General features: G+C 34.8%; 1 protein-coding gene across 1 annotated transcript in view; it reads left to right on the top strand.

The window, feature by feature from the left end:
- Positions 1-19,355, top strand: part of gcn1 (GCN1 activator of EIF2AK4) — a 76,281-nt gene extending 56,926 nt beyond the window's left edge. Inside the window, exons 46-55 of the mRNA XM_073819894.1 lie at positions 311-580; positions 5,959-6,072; positions 7,905-8,135; positions 10,485-10,678; positions 10,972-11,086; positions 12,516-12,612; positions 12,723-12,871; positions 15,520-15,630; positions 16,572-16,793; positions 18,709-19,355. Of these exons, the coding sequence (XP_073675995.1) occupies positions 311-580; positions 5,959-6,072; positions 7,905-8,135; positions 10,485-10,678; positions 10,972-11,086; positions 12,516-12,612; positions 12,723-12,871; positions 15,520-15,630; positions 16,572-16,793; positions 18,709-18,834 (1,629 nt within the window). The 3' untranslated portion in view covers positions 18,835-19,355. The remainder of the gene's footprint in view (positions 1-310; positions 581-5,958; positions 6,073-7,904; positions 8,136-10,484; positions 10,679-10,971; positions 11,087-12,515; positions 12,613-12,722; positions 12,872-15,519; positions 15,631-16,571; positions 16,794-18,708) is intronic.
- The last annotated feature ends 6,566 nt before the right edge of the window (positions 19,356-25,921 follow it).

The following is a 25,921-nucleotide window of genomic DNA, read 5'->3' as shown; positions in this document are numbered from 1 at the left end:
ATAATTCTAATAATAAATCAGCATATTAGAATGATTTCTGAAGGATCATGTGAGACTTAAGACTGGAGTAACAGCTGATGAAAATTCAGTTTTGCGTCACAAGAAAAGTATATTAAAATAAAAAACATTATTTTTTATTGTAATAACATTTTGCAATATTAGTTTTTTTTTCTGTATTTTCGATCAAATAAATGCAGATTTGATGAGCATAAGAGACTTCTTTAAAAAGTCTTACTGATCCCAAACTTTTGAGCAGACAGAAACAGCAACAGAAAGATTAGGGATCATAATTGTTTCTGTTGTTCTGCAGGAGCTGGGCAACTGTCAGGCTGTGATCCTCTCGGTGGAGGATGAAGTCGGCCAGAGAATCATCATTGAGGATCTGCTGGAGGCCACACGAGGAGCAGACGCTGGTCTGAGACAGGCGTCCATCACCATCCTCAACGGGTACTTCTCACGAACACGCATGGACTACAGCGCTCACACGCGCATGCTGCTGTCCGGCCTCATGCGCCTCATGAACGACCCCAACCCCGAGGTGCTCAGCCAGAGCTGGGACACCATTAACTCCATCACAAAGGTAAACAATGCTTTCATCCTTAGGGGGGTGCCATATATATTGTCTGCGCTAATATCGTAATTGTTGTTTTAAAGGGGTCATCGGATGCCCATTTTCCACAAGTTCATATGATTCTTTAGGGTCTTATGTAAAGTCTCTAATATACTTTGGTTAAAAATTCTCAATAGTAGTGTAACAAAACAAACTTTTACCTTGTCAAAATCAGCTCTGCAAAATATCAACTCATTTTATCGCATGGGCCCTTTAAATGCAAATGAGCACTGCTCGCCCCGCCCCTCTCTGCTGAGGGATTTCGAGCTGTAGTTTACTTTAGCCACGTTTAGCAGCATTTAGCCACGTTTATCGCCGAAACTTGCCAACAAGCACATTACCAAGAAAGGTTATTTGCAAAGATGCATAAAAAACCCTTCTACTCACTTCCGCTGCGGGTGAAGCTGCATCACGAATGATTCACACAAACATGGATGCATATGTGACCCTGGACCACAAAACCAGTCTTAAGTCGCTGGGGTATATTTGTAGCAATGGCCAAAAATACATTGTATGGGTCAAAATTATTGATTTTTCTTTTATGTCAAAAATCATTAGGAAATTAAGTAAAGATCATGTTACATTAAGATTTTTTGTAAAATTCCTACTGTAAACCTATCAAAATGTAATTTTTGATTAGTAATATGCATTGTTAAGAACTTAATTTGGACAACTTTAAAGGTGATTTTCTCAGTATTTTGATTTTTTTGCACCCTCAGATTCCAGATTTTCAAATAGATGCATCTCAGCCAAATATTGTTCTATCCTAACAAGCCATACATCAATAGAAAGCTTATTTATTGAGCTTTCATATGATGTATATATCTCAGTTTTGTAAAATTTAACCTTATGACTGGTTTTGTGGTCCAGGGTCACATATGTAGATCGGGACCTTTTAAAAACGAAAGTAACATTGTCCTCTGCCTCTTAAGCGGTTTAGATGTCGGGAGTAAATGACGACCGCTATGTTCATTATTACATCCAACAACAGAGCACCTCAAATGCTCAATTAGAGTCTTCCTCTGCACCCGAGTCGACACAATGGCAACCGTATTCGGACTGTTTCAGCTCGGTGAGGGCGGGTCTAAGGTCAGAAACATCTGAACATTAGATGCGTACATATGAACTATATTATAGCCCATTGATCTATCCTGTGGGATCGATCGTAAACATAAGCTGACAAAAATCTGCTGCACGTCTCATAAAACATAAAAAAATGTCAATATCTGGGAGTAAGAGAAGAGCAGACATGAATAAATTTGATGACACAAAAGAGAACTCGGTCTGGTTTTCTGAGCATCTTAGGTGAACGTAAACAATTGGGAGACTATCAGACATGTATCATTACGTTGCATTTGTGTGTTCGGTTTTAAAGGGACAGCAGCATAATTAAGTTGCTATGGTCTGTGGCACTGATGTTAATCAAGCAACAAAAGAAAGACAGAAAATCACTCAACTGTTCTTGACTGAGTTACTTTAGTAGCCCTAATAATGCTTGAAAGAATGAAGAATGTGTTAAATAAGTTGTTGTAAAGAATGCATAATTAGCCTATAAGTTCTATATGTTCTTGTTTCTTCATAAGTGGTTTTATTTCATTTTAATATAAAGGCATGTTGCATATCACAGCAGTTAAATCTGTGTCTATCATGATAAAACCTTAATATGAAACCTACATGAGTTTGGTCATTTTAGTGAAATGCTTAATAAATGCTGTAGATTTAGTCTACCAAGATCGTATGATATTTAGTCGACTAAAACTAGACTGAAACTAAAAACAATTCAGATGACTAAAATATGACTAAAACTAAATGGCATTTTAGTCAAAAGACTATGATTAAAACTAAATCAAAATTTGCTGTCAAAATTAACACTGGACTTAAGTAGCACGGGTGTATTTGTAGCAATAGCCAAAAATACATTGTATGGGTCAAAATTATCGTTTTTTTCTTTTATGCCAAAAATTATGAGGATATTAAGATCATGTTCCATGAAGAAATTTTGTACATTTCTTACCATAAATATATCAAAAATGCCTTTTTTTGTTAGTAATATGCATTGTTAAGAACTTAATTTGGACAACTTTAAAGGCTATTTTCTCAGTATTTAGATTTTTTGCATCCTCAGATTCCAGATTTTCAAATAGATGTATCTCAGCCAAATATTGTGTTATCCTAGCAAACCATACATCAATGGAAAGCTTATTTATTTCGATTTTTAACATTGGTTTTGTGGTCCAGGGTCACGTTTATATTAATTCATATAATTAATCAATATCACTCTGAAGAGTGCTGTTTTTTTCTCCAAAAGTCAGCATGATTACGTATGTGATATTGATTATATACAACAGTTCAATAAACAAGATGTTAATATTAAGAGACATATGCTTTAGTCACCATATGTCTTGTTTTTGCTCTATTTTGCCAAAAAAACTCATTCTGAGCAACGTTATGGTGTTTCGTTCCCTCAACCGTTTAAATGATTCGGTTCAGTCGCAATGACTTACTTATGAACAGTTACTTGCTGCTACCTACTGGCGGTTTTAATTTCACATTTAAAGTATCTTTTCATTTTTTAAATAATTTAAAACATCAGTTTTTAATGTTTTATGTCACTTCAGATGCAGCTTTTGTGTTTCCTCTGCATTACAAAGATAAATTTTTTTGATACTGATTTTATTAGCTTGGTAATAGCCCAAATGTACGAATTTGACACAAAAGATTAGTGTTTTAAATATTACAGTTTGAATACAGAAATATTACATTTTTTAAATAATTGAAAAGATACTTAAATTAGAGTAAATCTGCCAGTAGGTGGCGCCAAGTCAGTGATTTAATTACTGAATCATTGTTTGAACGTTGTGATTCATTCAGCAATAAAGCAAGTGATTGTCTTTATAAATGGGAAATCAAATTATTGATTCACTAGATTTGTTTAAAGACGCATGTTCGTTCATAAACGAAACAACAGTGTGTTTGAATGGAGATGTGCGTCAGCTCAGTTATGACTCGTTTCAGACCATTTTTGATCATGAAATAGAGCAAAATCAGTAAATAGTGTTATAGTCGGGGCTGTGCGATTAATTGAAATCGTACCGAAATCGCGTTGTGAACATGCACGATTTCTAAATCGCCTTACAGCACGATTTTTTGCACGCACTTGACTGATTCTTTTCCTGCAGCATGCTATTTGAACCAATCACAACACAGCGCGCCTAAACAGAGAGCAAGAACATGCCAACGTTCATGCTTGAAACCTGAAATGGTCATGCTGGTTTTCTTAGCAGAAAGCAGCTAGACTCTGCCAGTGTTCTAATTGTTTTTATGTGGGACACTGTGGTCTGGGTTGTTGTTTTTTCAAACACACGCACGCACACATATACTTACTTTTTGCCATAGGTCTGTTCTAAAGCCATAGGTTTGTTCTACCTTTACTAGGCAGGGCTCGAAATTGTGAACGTTTTGGTCGCATATGCTCCCAAAATTTAATCTGCGTGACCTGAAATTATATTTGGGAGCATTCGTGCGAGTGCGAGACACTGTTGTGGTCCGACTTGGTTTCATTTCTTTACAAAACTTTCGCTAGCCTAACTACTGCGCAGACTGCTGTGAGCTGATACAGTGACAGGTTCGCCGTTCTCTCTTCCGATTGTGAAAATAAAAGCTCCCCACAAACTGCTTTTGAAGAAATAGAATATATTTCGTGCTATAGCGTACATTCTGTCAGATACAATTCTGGCCATATACTGTACATCGGCGGCAGAGAACCACTCACACAGAGGCGTATTTTCCACTGGGGACATGCTTTGCAAAATCCCGTTTGTGTCCTCTCATATTTCAAATGGTTTTGTTAAAATAATCTCTTTTATTGTAGAATGCACGCTCAGCGCCGTTGAGAGTCTCGCACGATCGTTAAAACGAAACCAAAAGTAAAACGCGGACGCGCATTCAAAAGCAATTTTAATATCCCGCGTTTAGAGAGCGACACTGTGAATATTGAAAGAGTAGCCTACTTTGATCACGTGCTTGTAAAACATCTGCTGTCAGAATCAGCCATGAAGAATCAAGATCAGTGCATTACTAAAAAGAAATTTGGTGCGCCAACATTTTTTTTTTTTTTTTTTTTGGTGCTCCTACCTTTTTTTTCACCTGCTAGGTGATTTTTTTTTCTGCCTCCTGTTTTAGAGACCTGTTTTACAGGTCTTTGATAAAGATCAAATTTTTTTCCTTTAAAAAAAATGTTTTAGATTCACACTGTAAAACATGTCTGTGTCAAAATCGTGATTAAAATCGAAATCGCAATACTGTTTAAGAAAATCGAAAATCCATATCGCACAGCCCTAATAGTCAGGCAATGTAAGTCACTTAATATTAACTTCTTGTTTATTTAACTGTTGTATTAAATCAATATCTCATTTACAAACTCCCTTAAAAACCATTTAAAGCTGTCACTCATCTCACAAAGTTCCATTATAATCAACAAAGCTCTCTATGCTTAACAATCAATCTCTTATTATTCAGGTGTTATGTCCGTGATACATTACTTAACGTTGCAAAAACGCGTAGAAACCTTTGAAACTCCCCTCAGCGCAAACACAAATATACTGACCGGGTCAGTTGCAAATGCGACTGAAATGGTCGCACTGTAGAGCCCTCTAAAGGATAATGTGACACTGAAGACTGGAGTAATGATGCTGAAAATTGTGACCCTGGACCACAAAACCAGTCATAAGGTTAAATTTGACAAAACTGAGGATGGGACAATATTTGGCTGAGATACATCTATTTGAAATCAGAAATCTGAGGATGCAAAAAAATCAAAAAGACTGAGAAAATCACCTTTAAAGTTGTCCAAATTAGGTTCTTAACAACGCATATTACAAATCAAAAATTACATTTTGATATGTTTACAGTAGGAATTTTACAAAAAATCTTCATGGAACATGAACTTTACTTAATTTCCTAATGATTTTTGGCATAAAAGAAAAATCTAAAATTTTGACCCATGCAATGTATTTTTGGCTATTGCTACAAATATACCCCAGCGACTTAAGACTGGTTTTGTGGTCCAGGGTCACAATTCAGCTTTGATTACAGGAAAAAATTACATTTTACAATATATTCAGATAAAAAGCAGTTATTTTAAATTGTAATATTATTTCACAATTTCTATAGTATTTTTGATCAAATAAATGCAGCCTTGGTGAGCATAAGGGACTTCTTTCTCCTATATTTATTGCAGGATTTATGCTTCTACAAGGCTTTAAACAAAAAAAATGAAATATGACTTAAATCATTGTTTGGTTGATACACTTTTTATAGTTTGGCTGTGCTTGTGTGTGTTTGTGCAGAAACTGGATGCTGGCAGCCAGCTGTCCCTGATTGATGACTTGCACAGGGACATCCGCTCTGCTGCCGCTGAGGTCAAAGGTCAACACTTACCTGGCTTCTGTCTGCCCAAGAAGGTAAGAATCACTTACAGAGACAATTTACAGAGTAAAGGTCAGCACGTCGACTCGGTGAAAGCACATAATCAATGTGGAAGTGTTCAGTATGGCACACTGCCTATGCATAATATTTGTGAAAAAGTCATATGCAGTATGGAATACCCAGTTAGCTTACTGCATTTGACAAAATATACTCAACTGTCATTATAGTTATAGTTATTAGGTTGTAGTAGGAAGTATACAGTATATGTACTGCAGTAAGCAGTATGCTAGTGAGAAATAAAAATAAAATTATATAGAATTATTTAAAAAAAAAAAAAACTAACTAATAAAACTGACAAAAGCAAAGTATTTCATTTCAGATAATATGGCTTAATGAATATGAAAGAGTGTCATTATTGTAAGCAAACTATTATAAATCATTTTCTGTAATAGAAATAACGCTAAAATGCATTTAAATATAAATATTAGTTGAATTTGAACTTGATAATTAGAAATGTTGCCTTGGCAATTAATTGAAATACAAATATGTTTAAGCTAAAGTTCTAAAATTACTAAAACTAAAAATTAAATCAAGCTAAATAGAATTTAAAAAATAATAATGAAAAACACACAAGCAAAGTATTTCATTCCAAATACAAGCTTTATACATTCTAGTGTGTTGTAAACTGAAATTATTAAAAATAATTCTCTGTAACTGAAATGCTGAAATAAAAAGTAGCTATTCAAAAAATAGAAATGTTGCATTGGCAGTTAATATAAAACAAGTATCAAAATTACTACAATTAAAACTGAAATAAAATTGAATTATTGTTAAATTGATATTAAAAAAGAAAAACAAATAAAATATTTAAAGTATTCCACTCTGAATGCTTTTATGAATGGTGAAGCATTATTGTTAATTAAAAAAGCCAAATAGAATAAAAAGAAAACACTAATAAAATGACCAAAACAAATATCAATATTATATAAAAAAAAAAAAACGTTTCCTTGGCAACTAACTGAAATAATGTAAGTATTAAAAATAGTAAAATTAAATTAAATCTAAAAGTAATTTTAAACTAATTTTAAAAATTGTTAAAAAATATCAAAGTGTTGCCATGTCATGCCAATGTTGCCAAGTTTCTTCTGCTCACCAAGCCTGCATTTATTTGATCCAAAGTACATTAAAAGAAAACAATAACATTTAGAAATATTTTTTACTATTTAAATTTATTGTTTTCTATTTAAATATATTTTAAAGTGTAATTTATTTCTATGTCTTCAAAGCTGAATTTTTAGCTTCATTACTTCAGTCACATGATCCTTTAGAAATCATTCTAATATTCTGATTAGCTGCTCAAAGTATTATTATTATGTTGAAAACAGCTGGTAGAAAAATGTACTTAACAGTTTTGAATATTGATTATAATAATAATAATAATAAATGTTTCTTGAACAACAAATCAGCATATTAGAATGAATTATGAAGAATTATGGCTAGAGATGCAGAAAAATTTAGCTTTGATCACAGGAATAAATTAAATTTTAAAATATATTCAAATAGAAAGCAGTTATTTTAAATAGTAAAAATATTTCCCAATATTACCGCTTTTGCTGTATTTTGGATCAAATAAATGCAGGCTTGGTAAGCAGACGAGACTTTAAAAAACATAAAAAATCTTACTGTTCAAAAACCATTGACTAGTAGTGTACATTGTAAGTACTAAAATAACAAAAAATGAAACTAGTATTAACATGAAAACTAAAAATATAAAATGAAGCTATTTCAAAATAGTAATAAATCCTAAAAGAGTATATAAATAATCCTGCAGTGGCATTGATATGACATGCTGTGTATTTTTCCTCAGGGAGTGACGTGTATTCTCCCCGTGCTGAGGGAGGGTGTGCTGACAGGAAGTCCGGAGCAGAAGGAGGAGGCGGCTCGTGCGCTGGGCGGAGTCATTAAACTGACATCAGCAGAGGCGCTGAGGCCCTCAGTGGTCAACATCACTGGACCGCTCATCCGTATCCTGGGAGACCGCTTCGCTTGGAATGTGAAGACTGCTCTGCTGGAGACGCTCACTCTGCTGTTGGCCAAAGTCAGTGCTCATCAGTGTTGTTTTTGACAACCATCTTAGATTTAGTCTTAGTCTTAGTCTTTTGGACTAAAATGCTTCTTAGTTTTAGTCAAATTTTAGTCACTTCTATATGTGATAGTTTTAGTCCAATTTTAGTCGACGAAAAGTCAAAAAGGTTTTAGTCTAGTTTTAGTCAAAAAAAGGGAAAAAAGTAGTCTTTTAACAAATTAATGTAGGTCAGTAAGTATTTTGCTGTTGGGTAGTGTCACTTATAAGTTCTGAAAATAGCAGATCTATAGTTCAACACAATGTGAGCTTCCGGATCGACTATTTTCACCAGTAATTACAATAATGAAGGAATGTTTTAGAACATAAAAGACAAACAAGGATGGAATGCTAAAACGGCTTGCCATACTAGTATAGCAAAGAGTATTTAATGCTAAAACGGCTTGCCATAGCGTCAGATACTTTTTAAGTTTTAATTGGCATGCACAATAAGCGGAAATGTCATGCATTTTAAACGTCTGACGGACCACCCACTAACATTTTAGTCTATTCTCGTCTCGTCAACGAAAACTCACGTCTCGTCATGTTTTAGTCATCAACGAGCCATTTTTATCTCGTCATCGTCTCGTTATCATCATGAAAAAAAGTGGCGTCAACGAAATGATTTCGTCATCGTCATCGTTGACGAAAACAACACTGGTGCTCATCACACCTCAGTCCTGATTAGGGGTGGGAATCTGCAGGCACTTCACGATCCGGTCCGATTCCGATTCTGGGAGTCAAAATCCGATTACAAAACGATTTTTGAACTATATTTTTTTCCATCTTTACAACTTTACATTTTAACAGAATATAAAATTGCCGTTTCTATGCTTTTTGTTTATAGTTGGACAGTTGATGTCAGTACTGCCATCTTAAAAGTAGGGGTGTGAATTTTCACTGGTTTCAAGATTCAATTTAATTACGATTCTCATTATCAACTAAATATCACAATGTGTCACATTCTCAGTTTTCAATATTACTGCACATGGCTAAAATTTTTCACCCCCTTGTCGTCCAAGATGTTAATGTCTTTTTTTCTTCAGTCGTAAAGAAATTGTGTTTTGAGGAAAACATTTCAGACATTTTCTCCATATAGTGGACTTCTATGGTGCCCCTGAGTATGTACTTCCAAAATGCAGCTTCAAAGCGCTCTAAACGATCCCAGCCAAAGAATAAGGGTCTTAAGTAGTGAAGCGATCATTCGTTTACAAAAAAAAATAATATTTATACACTTTTTAACCACAAATGCTCGTCTTGTCTAGCTCTGTGATGCGCATGCGCTCCGGTTCAAGACAATTAGGGAAAAAACTCCTATCTCATGTTCTTCAAAACTTCAAAATTGTCCTTCATCGCTGTTTTAGCCTTTTTTGTAAACAGCATTTGATATTCTTTGCATGTTCACTTTGTAAACACTTGGTTGGTACTTTTGCAGCGATGTAGGGCAATTTAAGTTGGAGGGAAACATGAGTTGGGAGTTTTTCGACATACCCTGTCTTGAACCGGTGCACATCGCAGAGCTAGACAAGATGAGCATTTGTAGTTAAAAAGTGTATAAATATTAATTTATTTAAGCAAACGACCAATCTTTTCGCTAGGTAAGACCCTTATTCCTCCGCTGGGATCATTTAAACCCCTTTGAAGCTGCGTTTAAACTGCATTTTGGAAGTACAAAATTTATTTTTTATTATATAAGCACTAAGCAGGCTACTTTTTAAAACAATTACTTATTTAAAATAAGCATTCGTTGACTATCCGAAAGTTTACAGACAGTAGTTATTGGTTTTTCTTTTTTCCTCAGCATTATTACCATTTGATTATTACTGATAAGATCATAGACAGTGGCAGCTTTAACAGGCTGCATTCAAACTAACGCACAGATCTATTTCGATATATCAGATGTTATATACTGTGTGTACACATCAATTTCGTATAAAAGTATTTGCAAACGCAAGTGCATTTAACCACTGCCGCAATCGAGTTTTAAAAACAACAAACACAAAGCGCACGTGAAAGTCTGTCAGTGCGCGAGTTTCGTGCATCTAATAGTACTGCAGTCCAAATGGCATAAATGAAAGCATATCTAAAGTAAAACATGGCGGGTGGAAGCACATACTGTCAAGCAATGCACACGTGTCTCACAGTGCAAATTGTGTGCAAAGTCTCTAAAAAACAAGCTCAGAATCGATTCTGAAATATTCAGAATAGTTAAAGAGAGAATCGCGATGCGTCGGAGAATCGATTTTTTTCCCCACCCCTAGTCCTGATGTTGATGAAGACCCTTCTTTCGCACTCATTCATAACTCTTCTCTCTCCCTTTTGCAGGTGGGAATCGCTCTAAAACCCTTCCTGCCGCAGCTCCAGACCACCTTCCTGAAGGCCCTCCAGGACTCAAGCCGGGCCGTGAGGCTACGGGCAGCAGAGGCTCTGGGTCAGCTGGTCTCCATACACGCTAAAGTAGATCCACTGTTCACAGAACAGCTGTCAGCCATACGCAACGCAGAGGACTCTGGAGTCAGGTAAAGTACATTTCTGCAACAATTACAGGCATGACGTTTGCAAACACACTATTGTATTATAAAAAAGGTCTCTTCTGTTCACCAAGACTGCATTTATTTGATCAAAAATACTGTAAAATCACAAATATTGTGAAATATTTTTACAATTTGAAATAAATGTTTGCTATTTGAGTATGTTTTTAATTGTAATTTATTCCTGTGTTGCAAAGCTGAATTTTCAGCATGATTACTCCAGTCTTCAGTGTCCCAGTGTTTTGTGTTTGTCAGTCACTGTTTTTGTCTTCATTCTGCAGGGAGACGATGTTACAGGCCCTGCGCTTCGTCATCCAGGGTGCAGGGGCAAAGGTCGACCCCACCATCAGGAAGAACATCACCACCACACTGCTAGGCATGCTGGGACATGATGAGGTACAGCTACTAGTCAGGGTTACTACAGTAAACTAAAATTAAAATAATAATTAAAAAAGAAGAAATCCTATTTTTAAATTAAATCTTTTTTTTTTCTGAAATTAAAAAAATATTAATTAAATTAAATATAAAAGAAAATGTTTTTAAGCTAGTTGCCCAATATTTCTCATTTTTATTTAGTTTAACTTGAAATAGTAAAATAGCTAAAACTAAAATAAATTAATCAAAAAAATTTAGACAACAACAAAATTTAACAAAGTTTTTAAAAAAAAGAAAAACTGTAGTAGTATCTTGATAATGCAATTTGTATATATATATATGTGTGTATGTATATGTATATATATATATATATATATATATATATATATATATATATATATATATATATATATATATGTATGTATATATGTGTATATATGTGTGTATATATATATACACACACACACATGCAAACACATGCAAACAGTCAAAAGTTTTTGAACAGTAAGATTTTTCATATTTTTTAACAAAGTCTCTCCAGCTCACCAAGCCTGCATTTATTTGATCTAAAGTACAGCAAAAACAGTAACATTTTGAAATATCTTTACTATTTAAAATACCTGTTTTCTATTTGAATATATTTTTAAATGTAATTTATTCCTATGACCAAAGCTAAATGTTCAACATCATTACTCTTCAGTTTCACATGATTCTTCAAAATAATTAGTTAAGGAAAAGAAATCATACACAATTAATACTTTTATTTAGCAAGGATGCTTTAAATTGACCAAAAGTTATGATACAAACATTTATAATGTTACAAAAGATTTCTATTTCAGATAAATGCTGTTGTTTTGAACTTTCTATTCATCAAAAAACCTAAAAAAGGATTCTACTCAGCTGTTTTCAACATATAATGTTTTTTTAACAGCAAATCGGAATATTACATTGTTTTCTGAAGGATCATGTGACTGGAGTAGTGACGCTAAAATTTCAGCTTTGAAATCACAGGAATAAATTACATTTTAAAATACATTTAAATAGAAAACAGTTATTTTAAATGGTAAAAATAATTCTGTTTTTGCTGTACTTTGAATCAAATAAATGCAGGCTTGGTGAGCAGCAGACACTTCTTTAAAAAAAACTTTTAAAATCTTACAGTTTCCTAACCTTGAACTTTGAATGGTAGTGCATATATATATATATACATACGTGTGTGTGTGTGTGTGTGTGTGTGTGTGTGTGTGTGTGTGTGTGTGTGTGTGTGTGTGTGTGTGTGTGTGTGTGTATGTATTTACATTTATGAAAAATACCTATTCATTTTTACTTCTATGCTTAAAGATGCGAATATGAATGCATATGTTTTTTGCCTTTAGAACAGTAACTAACACAGGATGTGGTTGTGTGAGTGTGTCATTGTTGCCTTACCTCTGTCTCTCTGTGTGTGTAGGATGCCACGAGAATGGCCTCTGCAGGCTGTGTTGGTGAGCTGTGTGCCTTCCTGTCAGAAGAAGAGCTCAAGAGTGTGTTACAGCAGCATGTTCTCGGTAAGATCACACACATCTCAGGCCTAGAGATGTATCTAGAAAAGCACTTCAAGCTAGAACTGAATCCAGATCATATGGTGACTCCTCTAATGTTACCCGTTTGTCTGCAGCGGACGTGTCTGGTGTGGACTGGATGGTGCGTCACGGCCGTAGTTTGGCTCTGGCTATCGCAGTGAAGTCTGCTCCTGATCAGCTGTGTACAGAGGAGTACAGCTCAGCTGTGCTGGAAGCCGTCTTATCTAGTGCCACCGCAGACAGAGTAAGACATCCGCAGTGAATCAGCAGAAAGCAGAACTGGCTCATGTTGTAACCCAATGAGGACAAAAAATGCCTTTTACAATGTGTTGAGGGCCAAAAAAATCTCAGAATGATTGACAGTTGAAAGCCATGAATATTCAAATGTTTGCTCATTGCTTGAACCTCCCAGACTTGCCTGTTTGAGACTGATCCACTGACTGGATCTTCTTCATTAATGTTCATTGCAGCAGCTTAAACAATATAGAAACTTACACTGCTTTTAATAATAATAATTCCTAAAAGTTTTTTGAGCAGCAAACCAGAAAATAATACAAAGATTTCTGAAGCTTCATGTGACTGGAGTAACGATGCTAAAAAATTCAGCGAAATACAGAGTTTGGTTTTAGTAATTTTCAGTTCTGTATTAAGTACAGAAAATAAGAACACAAGAGTATGGGAAAATATTTGTGTTCCCAGACTATTGCCCCTATTCTGATTTCTAAAATATTAAATTAAGAATAAATCAAGGAATAAATAAATAAAATTCAATTCAATTAAATCACACATTATACAAGCAGAGCAGTTTCATGACATTCAGAGCATGCAGTCCAAATTTTAGTGATTGTTTAACATGGCTGAGTAAATTGTATACTTTTCTATGTTTTTTAAGATTAATTAAGACCAAATTGTTAAATTATTATAAACAATGTATTGAAATCATATTGTAATCATAATACTGTTGATTTTTGCCGTGGATATAGCAATTTCCGCTGATGTAGTGATAAATCATAAATGAATACATACAATAATTTATAACATTAAAGGATTAGTTCACTTCTAGAACAAAAATTTACAAATAATTTACTCACCCCCTTGTCATCCAAAATGTTCTTGTGTTTCTTTCTTCAGTCGTAAAGAAATTGTATTTTGAGAAAAACATTTTAGGAATTTTCTCCATATAGGTGCCCTCAAATTTGAACTTCCAAAATGCAGTTTAAATGTAGCTTTAAAGGGCTTTAAAACAATCCCAGCCAATGAAGAAGGGTTTAATCTAGAAAAACGATCGAAGTTGGAGGGGAACATGAGTTGGGAGTTTTTCGACACACCCTAACTATCTTGAACTGGTGCGCGTCGCAGAGCTAGACAAGATGAGCATTTGTGGTTAAATATTGTGTATTAATTAGTGGTGGTCCGTTATCGGCGTTAACGTGAGACTCTTATCAGGCGATAAAAAATATCGCCGTTAATCTGTTCTCAAAGTTGGGTTGGGAGCTGGGTCTATACTACGCAAGATATGATGACTTTCACCTTGATATTTTAGCGCGGATGTATACTGCCCTCCAAAGGCAAAGTGCAGTAACTACACATTTGGTCAAAATTGAGTTAAGGCTTAAAATGGACTTTGTGACAACTGTTTTGTCTTGTGGCAAAGTCTCCTGGTTCAATTTTGTCCCAGAGAAACGAGAGTGTTTCAGAGAAACAAGAGTTTCAACATGTTTGACTAGCTGGTGTAAAAACTTTAAAGGCATTTTTCTCAGTTTCAGTGTTGGTATAGTTACTGCACTTTGCCTTTGGAGGGCAGTATACCTAGCCGAATTGCACTGTAGGGGGCGAGAACGAGTCTTCGAACCTGTGTGTATGCCTACTGTGAAATTACCACATCAAACGAGACGTGCCAACATGGATGCAGCTATGAAGCCGCCGGGTTTGCTTCAGGGCAGGGGCGTTGCTAGACCCTTTTTACTGGGGCACTTGCGTGAGTTATAATTTACCTTGATAATCCCGAAATAAAAACATTAAACTATATGCAACAACTGAATTGACGCTTCTAAAAGCAACGCAGTTTAACCAAAGACTATGCACACAGATATCCATGCCCGTGCGCATCTGTGTATTTAACTGCAACGCGCACGTCGCGCAGCCTTTTACGCAGAAGTACATGCAGTGTAGGAATAGTTGGTTACACAAGTTTGTATAGTTAATTGTGTTGTAAATGCAATTGTCAAGCAGTTTGTGATGCATTTTGGAAACAGGAGATGAGCGCCTGGTCTAATGCGCCACCTGGCTTGAGAAACCCGTTCTCAAAGACTTACTTTTAGTCATTATTTGGGTAGCACACATATTCTGAATGCCTTCGGCAGAATTCAAATTAGCCATTTTAATCTAGATTAATTCCAAGATTACAGTGAGATTAATCTAGATTAAGAAAATTAATCAATGCCCACCACTAGTATAAACAGTAATTTATTTAAGCAAATGACCAATCTTTTCGCTAGATAAAACCCTTCTTCCTTGGCTGGGATCATTTAGAGCTCTTTGAAGTTCAAACTCGCAGGCACCATAGAAGTCCACTATATGGAGAAAATTCATGAAATGTTTTCCGCAAAAAACATGACTCTTCACGACTGAAGAAAGAAAGACATGTACATCTTGCACAATCTGTATCATTTTGTTTTGGAAGTAAACTAGTCCTTGAAGTATGGTCTAAAAAAATCTGAAAACTTGAGTATGGAAAATTATAGAATTTTGAAATGGATAATGTGTAAGAGCCCTGAAAGCTTGTGACTCCTAGATGTCATTTAGCAGCCAATGAGATTAGAGCTTAAGATTTAACTGTAACTGTGTAACTGTGGTGCAAACATTTGATTCCCATGTGTGTGTTTTCTGCAGATCCCCATCGCCTGCAGTGGCATCAGAGCCATGGGTTACCTGATGAGACACCAGCTCCGTTCAGGAGGACCGGAGAGCATCTCACCCCGCATTATCACACAGTTGGTCAAGGTAAGACTGACTCCAATATACACTGACATAAACCCCCTACCATACAGTATTAAACAGATTACTAATGTATGCTGCATATTTAATGTTTGGTAACACTTTATGATAAATTAGTGTGCATTACCTAAAAAGGAGCAATACCTTTGTTATAGTATTTATTTTTCAGCATGAGTAAATAAAAATATAACTGTTGTTGTTAGGAATGTAAACTAGGGTAAATGTTAAAATTAATGGCATAAATGCTTTAGAAGTATTTTTAATTGTTAGTTAATTAGTTTATCACAGTTATTGTTTCTGGTTCATTCAAGCACTTTTTACGATTTTTTTTTTTTCTCATATAATTCGAATTGATGCCTTTTATATCACAGAGGAAGGAAATGCTTTGAACGAACCTCAACAGTAAACAATGAACAAATAAGTATAGAAGTATAAAATAAGTAATATGTAAACTAAATTTATGGATGTGTGAAATTCATTGTTTTTTTCTGATTCTGTGTTTTAATGCAAAATTAAATAAATGTAATAAAATAAAAATAATTACCAATTAATTTTAGCTTTTTTTTTGACAACAGAAGTTGTATAATGAATAAATTGATACATGCATTATATCTACCTTGGTGATATGATATTCATAATAATAAATCAATGTCATTTTGTTATACAGATTAATATTATTGTTGTTATTTGTTATTATTATTACCACTGCTTTAAGAAGTAATTTTACTATACAATAGTAATATATTTCTGGCATAATTTCTCGAAAATTAGTTATTTTTATAATTAAAAACAAACAAACGAACAAAAAAGTTAAGCGATATCATAGCCTTAATCTTTTCTCAAAGATGACATACAGTATATATTACAGTATATGCTATGCCATAGTGAATGTACTCAAACACATGACTTGGACTGACATATCCACCCTCTTCTGTTTATTCTCTCAGTGTCTGCAGAACCAGTCGAGTGACATTCGTCTGGTGACGGAGCGCGTGCTGTGGTGGGTGTGTAAGGAGGCTGAGACTCCCGCTCTGGAGCCCAGTCTGGTCAAACCGGTCATCAAAGCCCTGCTGGACAACACCAAGGACAAGAACACCAGCGTCCGAGCGCAGAGCGAACACACGCTTGTCAGCCTGCTGCGGCTGCGCCAGGGAGAAGACGGCATGCAGGTCAGTCATCACATCATGTTGCTTTCTTCAATGTTTGGTCAAAAATTTCCAAATTTATATATAATATTATATATAATGATAGTGCAGCCCTGCATCTTTAAAAAAAAAAGACTTAAAATGACCTAATCAGATGATGCTAAGGTAAAAATATCTATAAAACTTTCCACTAGAGCTGCTTGATTTTGGCAAAAATCATAATCACGATTATTTTGGTCAGCATTGTAATCACAATTATTTAACACCATTATGACTGGGTCCAAAACTCATATAAGTGATCAATTTAAAGATAGCAATATAACAGAAAAAAGATACAAATGGAAAAAATGTGCTTAAAAAATGCTGAATACTTTTTTTATGCAAGTAGTCTAACAGCCTACAGAAATTGAATATTGAACATAATTCGTTTCTTATTAAAACTATGAAAGTCCTTCATTCAAGAGCAGTACGTAATTTTTCTCTTTGTATTTTTACGTTTTATTAATATATAATAATATAATAAGCACAGAGACGGCAGAAGGGAATTTTTTTTTTTTGCTTTAAGAGCCACACGGATGCAATATACTGTTACACACATATTTTAATTCTTAACTGTTTATGATCATTTAAGACATAACTGACAAGGGTTTACTTGAATAATCACCAAGCGCCTTATTTTAAAATATTTTTGCGTGTATTTGAGCGTTTAGGCGCGCACCTTGAGCTAAAAGATAACTTTACATGTCCGTGTTCTGCTCCGTCTCTGAGCGCAAACACAGAACAACACGAGTTCACATTCTCGCTTTTAAAAACACAACATTAAAGAAACATTAATAAATCAAGCACGTCCCGTTTTATGAAAGTCACGTTACATGATTTTGTTAATTTAATGCATGTGAAATTAGGCTTTTATGGAGGAGCGAAAGCGCACCACTGGAAAGGGGGCAGAATGGGGCGCAGCAATCGTTTCATCTCCATTACTGTATTTTCTTGATCGTTCGAAGCCAAAATCGATTTTGAATTAAATCGAACAGTTTTTTCCCAAAATAAAAATGAGGATTTTTCTTATCTATCTATCTATCTATCTATCTATATATATATATATATATATATATGCAGGTTCACAAATCATTTCTGCTAATTAAGGAATAATACAAGACTTCTTCACCTTGCAAATGGTTTTTGAAAGCAAAAATGCAACAAAATGAAACACATTTAGTGAGAAAGTATGACTCGGCTTTCCACACTGACTAATAAAATCATAAGCAAATTTTATATGAACAAATCCCTCTGTAAAAACCTTCAAGATATAGACAGGAATAGAAATGTCAAGTTTGGTGTGTGTAAGTGCTGCTGAAGTGGAGATTTATGGCTCAGTCTAGAAGAAAAACTCATTTTGAGAAAACAGCCTTTAAAAATCTGCATTGTAATTGAAATCTATTGACACAAATAGATAAAGTGCAATAAAAGAAACACTTAACAGTGTTTTTTGGGTGTTTTCTTTCCACTAGTCTGAAAAAAACACTTTACGAAAAACCAAAAAGCCCTTGATAGGTGCATGAAAAACTGCAAAAGGAAACGTGGTTTTACTATAGTAAAAGTGTGGTAAACTTTAGTAGACCTACTTTGCATGTTCTTCACTTTGTTTTTGCCATTTTGTTTTATTAGTATATTTTTATTAATCTATTTATCATTTTTTGGAATTTGAAAGAGAAAATATTGTTTGATAAGTGAGAACTCTTTGAAAATCAAAGGTAGTCTTTATGAACCCTGGTTTCAAAGTCTTTTTTGTTTTCAGTTTGGAAAACAAAAGCTGCTGGGCAGAATATTCACAGCTTTTTTTCCCATACAATACAAAACACTTTAAAAGTCAGCTCTTAAAGTCTTTTTACCAGTAATGGCACTTGGAGTAATGTTTGTGTGTGTAAATTAATTTCAGAGCATCAGTGCGATCCTGGACTTGGCCAGTAATGAACTGCTGTCAGAATGTTACCGCAGATCACTGAAAAAGATCTCCAGCCTTCCCGACTCCAATGAAGAGATCGATGACACCATCCTCACATGATGGACATCTTCAGCTGCTCTCAATCCAGTCCTGTAGTCACTGATGATCTTAGAGATCCTGCATCAGTCAGTCACACACACACACACACACACGCACACACACTCTCCTCACGCTAGCTTTGACTCTTCAAGTCATTTACGCCACAAGGAAAAGCCTGGGAAAGTATTTATTGTGCTGAGCCCCTAAAATCATCATCTAAAAATCCTCATTTACCTTAATTGGCTATTAATTTGTAAATGTATATTTTTTTGGTTTTCTTCTGAAAGATGAAGTATTAATTTGTGCCAATTGTTTTCAAACATTGATGTTCTGATGCCCTTTTATATTTGGTTTGGATGGTGAGCAGTTTCTCGCTGTTGTAATTGATTTCTCTGTGTGTGTGAGAGACGCGTGAGCCATTAACAACCCAAAGGATGTGATGCTGATTTTTCCAGTTAGCGCTGTGTCCACTAATAATGGTTGTATGAATAAATAGAAAATGAAAGCCTTGATTTAATAAATACGGTTTGACTCAAAAGAAATTAGCTTTGTGTTTGTGTTTTAATTTCTTCTCAGCATTTCATGCATCTTCATAACACTTTATCGACTCATATTTAAGACATTGTGTACCCAGTAATCTTGTCTGTGGTTATACTATTCTAATAACTGAAGCATTGCTTGTGTAATACATACATTTTTTTTTGAGTTTAATATTTTTCTGTGTATTTTAAGTAGATTAAAAAAACTGATCTAACTAGTATTGAGTTGTACTATCAGTGAAAGTCACAAAATCACATAAGAAAGTTAGGTTTTTGACCAAAGCATGTGACAAAATCCATTATATTTAAGTTAAAATACACTGGATATTCTCTCAAACAACCTCATGAACTGAATCTGAAATCATTTTAAACTTTTTTTGTAAGTGAAAAAGGCAAAAATACACAAAAATAACCAACATTTATGTCCATATATTCTTTCTGATAATGATTTTGAAAAACACGTACAGTTATGGGTGAAACAGAGCTTTTTGAAACGTTCAAAGTGCTCCATTTGAATCGCCTATCAATTGAATTAGATTCGAAGGTCAGAGCAGGTTCGTGAATCTTTTGATTCGGATTTCTAAGTTCAGAGTGGTTTTGTGACTCATTTCTCATTATTCACAAACCTTCATTTTGGAGCGCGGCAGATCGCGAATCATTCAGTTCGCTATCTGCCGCACTCCAAAATGATGATTTGTGAATAATTTTTCAGATCGGTACTACTAGAGTGTGGATTGCGAATCATTTGATTTAGATCGGAACTTCGAAAGTGCAAATCACGAATCATTTGATTCAGATCGGAAGTGTGGATCACGAATCGTTTAATTCAGATTGGGACTTCGGTGTGGGTTTTAGAACCATTGATGGGGTTTTTGACTTTGGAGTGTATTGTGAATCTTTTGATTCAGATCGGGACTAAAGTGCGGGTTGGCAAATCGTTTCACAAAAAAATCATTTCAGATCGGGAGCACGTAGCACGGATCGCAAATCTTTTGATTTAGAACGGAACTTCGGCTAAGGTTTGCAAATCATTTGATTCAGATCAGGACTTCGGAGCGGGTTCACATCTTTGCGAATCATTTGATTCAGAAAGGAACTTCAGAAAGCGGATTGTGAATCGTTTAATTTAAAGTGGGGTTTGCGAATCATTTGGTGCAGTTTGGGGCTTCGGGGCGTATACTGAATGTTTTGATTCAAATTGGAACTTTGGAGCGGGTTCGCAAATCATTTGATTCAGATTGGAACTTTGAGTGTGGTTCGGGAATCATTCGATTTAGATCTGGAATTCTGAGAGCGGATCACTTAATTCATATCGGGACTTCGGTGCAGGTTTGTGAATTATTTGATGCAGTTAAGGACTTAAGAGTGTATCGTGAATTTTTAATTCAAATCAGAACTTAAATGTGGGTTCGCAAATCATTTCACGAATCATTCGAATTAGATCGGAACTTCGGAGCGGTTTCGAGAATCATTTGATTCAGATTGGAACTTCGAGTGAGGTTCGCAAATTTAGGTCTGGACTTCGGCGCACGGATCGTAAATCACTTAATTCAGATCGGGACTTTGGTGCGGGTTCGTGAATCATTTGATACAGAAAGCGGATCGCGAATCGTGTAATCCAGAATGGGATTTCGGTGTGGGTCGCGAATCATTTGCTGCAGATTAGAACTTTAGAGCATATCGTGAATCTTTTGATTCAAAACGGAACTTCAGTGCGGAACTTCAGTGCGGGTTCGTGAATCATTTTGCAAATTGAATGATTCACTATCCATGTTCCAAGTCCCAATCTGAAATAATGGTTCCCAAGACATTTAAGATCGGGACGACAGAGCGCGGATTGCGAATCATTTGATTTAGATCAGAACTTTGGAGCGGGTTCGCAAATCATTTGATTCAGATTGGAACTTTGAGTGTGGTTCAGGAATCATTTGATTTAGATCTGGAATTCTGAGAGTGGATCTCTTAATTCATATCGGGACTTCGGTGCAGGTTTGTGAATTATTTGATGCAGTTAAGGACTTAAGAGTGTATCGTGAATTTTTTATTCAAATCGGAACTTAAGTGTGGGTTCGCAAATCATTTCAGATCGGGACCACGAATCATTCGATTTAGATCGGAACTTCGGAGCGGTTTCGAGAATCATTTGATTCAGATTGGAACTTCGAGTGAGGCTCGCAAATTTAGGTCTGGACTTCGGAGCACGGATCGTAAATCACTTAATTCAGATCGGGACTTTGGTGCGGGTTCGTGAATCATTTGATACAGAAAGCGGATCGCGAATCGTGTAATCCAGAATGGGACTTCGGTGCGGGTCGCGAATCATTTGCTGCAGATTAGAACTTTAGAGCATATCGTGAATCTTTTGATTCAAAACGGAACTTCAGTGCGGGTTCGTGAATCATTTTGCAAATTGAATGATTCACTGTCCATGTTCCAAGTCCCAATCTGAAATAATGGTTCGCAAGACATTTAAGATCGGGACGACAGAGCGCGGATTGCGAATCATTTGATTTAGATCGGAACTTTGGAGCGGGTTCGCAAATCATTTGATTCAGATTGGAACTTTGAGTGTGGTTCAGGAATCATTTGATTTAGATCTGGAATTCTGAGAGCGGATCACTTAATTCATATCGGGACTTCGGTGCAGGTTTGTGAATTATTTGATGCAGTTAAGGACTTAAGAGTGTATCGTGAATTTTTTATTCAAATCGGAACTTAAGTATGGGTTCGCAAATCATTTCAGATCGGGACCACAAATCATTCAATTTAGATCGGAACTTCGGAGCGGTTTCGAGAATCATTTGATTCAGATTGGAACTTCGAGTGAGGTTCGCAAATTTAGGTCTGGACTTCGGAGCACGGATCGTAAATCACTTAATTCAGATCGGGACTTTGGTGCGGGTTCGCAAATCATTTGATACAGAAAGCGGATCGTGAATCGTGTAATCCAGAATGGGACTTCGGTGTGGGTCACGAATCATTTGCTGCAGATTAGAACTTTAGAGCATATCGTGAATCTTTTGATTCAAAACGGAACTTCAGTGCGGGTTCATGAATCATTTTGCGAATTTCCAAAGTCCCGATCTGAGATGATGTATCAGAATATATTGCAAAATATTTCAGATCAGGAGCGCGGATCATTTGATTCAGATCAAGACTTCGGAGCAGGTTTGTGAATCATTTGATTCAGAAGGGAACTTCAGAGTGTGAATCGCGAATCATTTAAATCAGAACACGACTTTGGTGCGGGTTCGCAAATCATTCGATTCAGATCGGGACTTTGATCACGTATCCAAATCTTTTTTCTGATTTCTTTTTTGGTGTTAAACAGTACAAAACATCAAACCACAAGGCAGCACATGTATAAAAGCAAAATAAATTAAGAATACACAAATACAAATCCCTCAAGAACCATGGTTTTATTCGCTGGCAGGAAAAACAAACTGCTTAAGATCTATTTTCCTATATTCTCTTTTGAGTAATCAAACAATCCAAAGAATCATCTTTAAAACAGAAAGAAAAGTCATTTATAAAGTGAAATTAGATGAACATTAAAAAAACTAACCAAAATGTCTCTGTGTGCATTGCCAAAACAAGTAAATGACATCTTCCTCAGAAGAGTTACAAAAACAGCAACTCACTTCAATCTGTGAAATTTGGATCAACTCGTTAATCTGACATTTTCATATTTAAGGAGAGAACTATTCCAAAATCAGACATTGCTTATCATGATTTTGGCAAAAATAATTTTCAAACAGTTAAATGTCTTTTACCTGCTTTTATGTCCCCACCAATGCCGAAATTACCCTTGGTATTTGAAAGGTGTGTGTTCCTGATGGTGATTTTAGTTACATTGTTCGGCAACAAGAGTCAGCAGTAAAGACTTTTATATTGAAAAATATCTACTGAAAAGTTTTCTTTTAACAACAGCTTAATACACAGCCAACAAGTGCACTTGAAAATAAAAAAAGGATAGTACAACAAAGATATCGCTTTCCTCAGGGGGCAAATGTAATTAATTATTCATTGTGAATATGAGATTGAGCTGAAAAATGAACACTGCAGCCTGTCATATATCATATATGTTTCTTATTTATTTACATACTGTTGTAAATACAATATCTCATTCCTGTGTGATATTGGTCTATGTCAGCATGGCTGTGATTACCTATGACACTGCGGTGATATCGCAGGAATATGAGCCTGTGTGTGCATCCTGAACTTTTAGGAATTGTTCTCTGAAATGGATTTACCAGTGGCTTTTTTTTATTATTTTTTATCTGGACTCTTGACTTGAATTCTGAGTTTCCTTTCTGCAGAATGAGTTTATCTTTGTTATGTGTTTTATTTTATATTAACTGAAAATGCCTGATTATACTAGTCACCCCGTTTCAGGGAAAGGATTGCTTTCCTGTTAATTCTCTGGATCCCATGATGTTTTAAAGTTGCGTTGCCTTAAAGAATGTCATCTATTTAAACTTTATCATCTTGTGAAAGGAGAAAAGAGGCTGTTCCCGTGTGTCATTGTTTAATTTACCTTATTTGTCTCTGTTGTTCTGCCAGTTCTCACTGTTATCTCCCACATTTGGGTTTTCTGAGTTTGGGGTGTCTGTTACAGTAATCTTTATTTAATATGATATAGATAGATTGCAATTATGTATGAGTCAATGACAAATGAACATGCTAGAAAATATCCTCAAGAAAACATAAATACAATTTAACCTCATGAAGTGAATCCTGAGACGATTTAAACCCTGTAGGCTGGAGGATTCTTCACTATGTGAAATAAAATTTCAGTACAATCTAATTTTGATTAAATAAATGTAAAAAATGCCTTAGATCAAATAGTTTTTTTAATTAAATTTTTGTACCCAATTTTTTTTTATTGCTGAAAGAATAAGTGAATAAGAATTATGATTTAATAAAAGAGTTTGCATCATCATAAAGCCACAGATCTGAAGTCTTTATTGAAAGGTTTGAAGGTTTCAGCAGTGATCAGACACATCTGCCGTTTTAGTGCATCGCAAACCCGTCTTTGTGTCATTACTGAGCCTATATGCAGCATAATTCATCTTGAGCTGATCCTCAGGAAATAAAATCTGCAGTTTTCTGGCAGATTGTCAAAGTTGAGAATGCTTTAAAAAGTTACAGAGTTTTCTGGCTCTCACTGAGAAACTGCTGAGATGTCATGAATACATTTCTTTGTTGGCAAGGAAGAAAAAAATGAGGCAATGCTTAAAAAAGCACTATGATGGTACCATGGTACAGTGATGGTATCAGATAGTAATACTGTCAACAGTATAGTATATTGCACTAATGATTACCATGTTATCATGGTATTTGCAAAGTATTTAAAAATAAAGAAATAACTATTATTAGACGTCCGAAATATGACTTTTTATATACACACATGCCTTTCAAAGGTTTGGGATCAGTAAGATTTGTATTATTTTTAAAAGAAGTCTTTTCTGCTCATCAAGGCTGCATTTGTTTAATTAAAAATACAGAAAAAACTGTAATATTGTGAAATATTATTGCAATTTAAACTACTGGTTTTCTATTTTAAAATACTTTAACATACATTTTTTCCTGTGATGCAAAGCTGAATTTGCAGCCTCATTATTTCAGACTTCAGTGTCACATGATCCTTTAGAAATCATTATGCAGATTCATTATCAATATTGGATTTTTTTTAAATACTTTTTTCAGGGTTTTTTAATGAATAAAATTTTTTAAATAGAAATGTTTTGTAACAAGATACACTACAGATCAAAGTTTGGGGCCAATAATATATATATATATAATATATATATATTTATTTTTTTTTATTTATTTTTTTTTATTTAAAAGAAATGTATATTTTTATTCAACAAGTATTTGTTAAATTTATAAAAAGTGATAGAAAGACTTATATTGTTAAAAAAAATGTATTTTGAAAAAATGCTGTTCTTTTTAACTTTCTATTAATCAAAGAATCCTTTAAAAAGTATCACAGGTTTCAAATATATATATATATATATATATATATATATATATATATATATATATAGCAGTGGAGTGTCAAAAAAGTGTCAATAATTGTACATTGTAATTTAATGAGGCTATAAATACAATACATAAATATAATTCTGAATTAATAACTATGCTTGACATCTTTATATTCATGGATTATATTCCTATTTGAAAAGAAATTTGAAAATAATAATTAAGTTGTTTGCGCTGAAGGAATGAAATATTATTACGTTTTATGTTGTTGCAGCATTAAATGGTAAAAAGTTAACCCAGGGAAAACACGACATTGTCGCACGTTCATTAATTCAAATTAAATTAAAATAAAAAATAATTTTTATAATATGTAAAACCTATTTGACATATTTTAGGATTTGTAAAACAATTTAATACACTTGACGCCATTGACCCATATACCTCAAATACATGCATCCTTTGATCCTTTGTATCGCGACGCGGGCTTGTTGACGGCTGTGACGTCACACGGCGTCGGCGCTCTCTGATTGGTCCTCCGCTGAGCTGGTGCAGCAGGAGGAAGCGCCGTTTCCGGTAATGAGCGA

The sequence above is a fragment of the Garra rufa genome, chromosome 15 (assembly GCF_049309525.1).
Source record: "Garra rufa chromosome 15, GarRuf1.0, whole genome shotgun sequence".
Classification (NCBI taxonomy): domain Eukaryota; kingdom Metazoa; phylum Chordata; class Actinopteri; order Cypriniformes; family Cyprinidae; genus Garra; species Garra rufa.
Note: the sequence above shows the minus strand (reverse complement) of the source record. Positions and strands in the feature narration are given on the sequence as shown.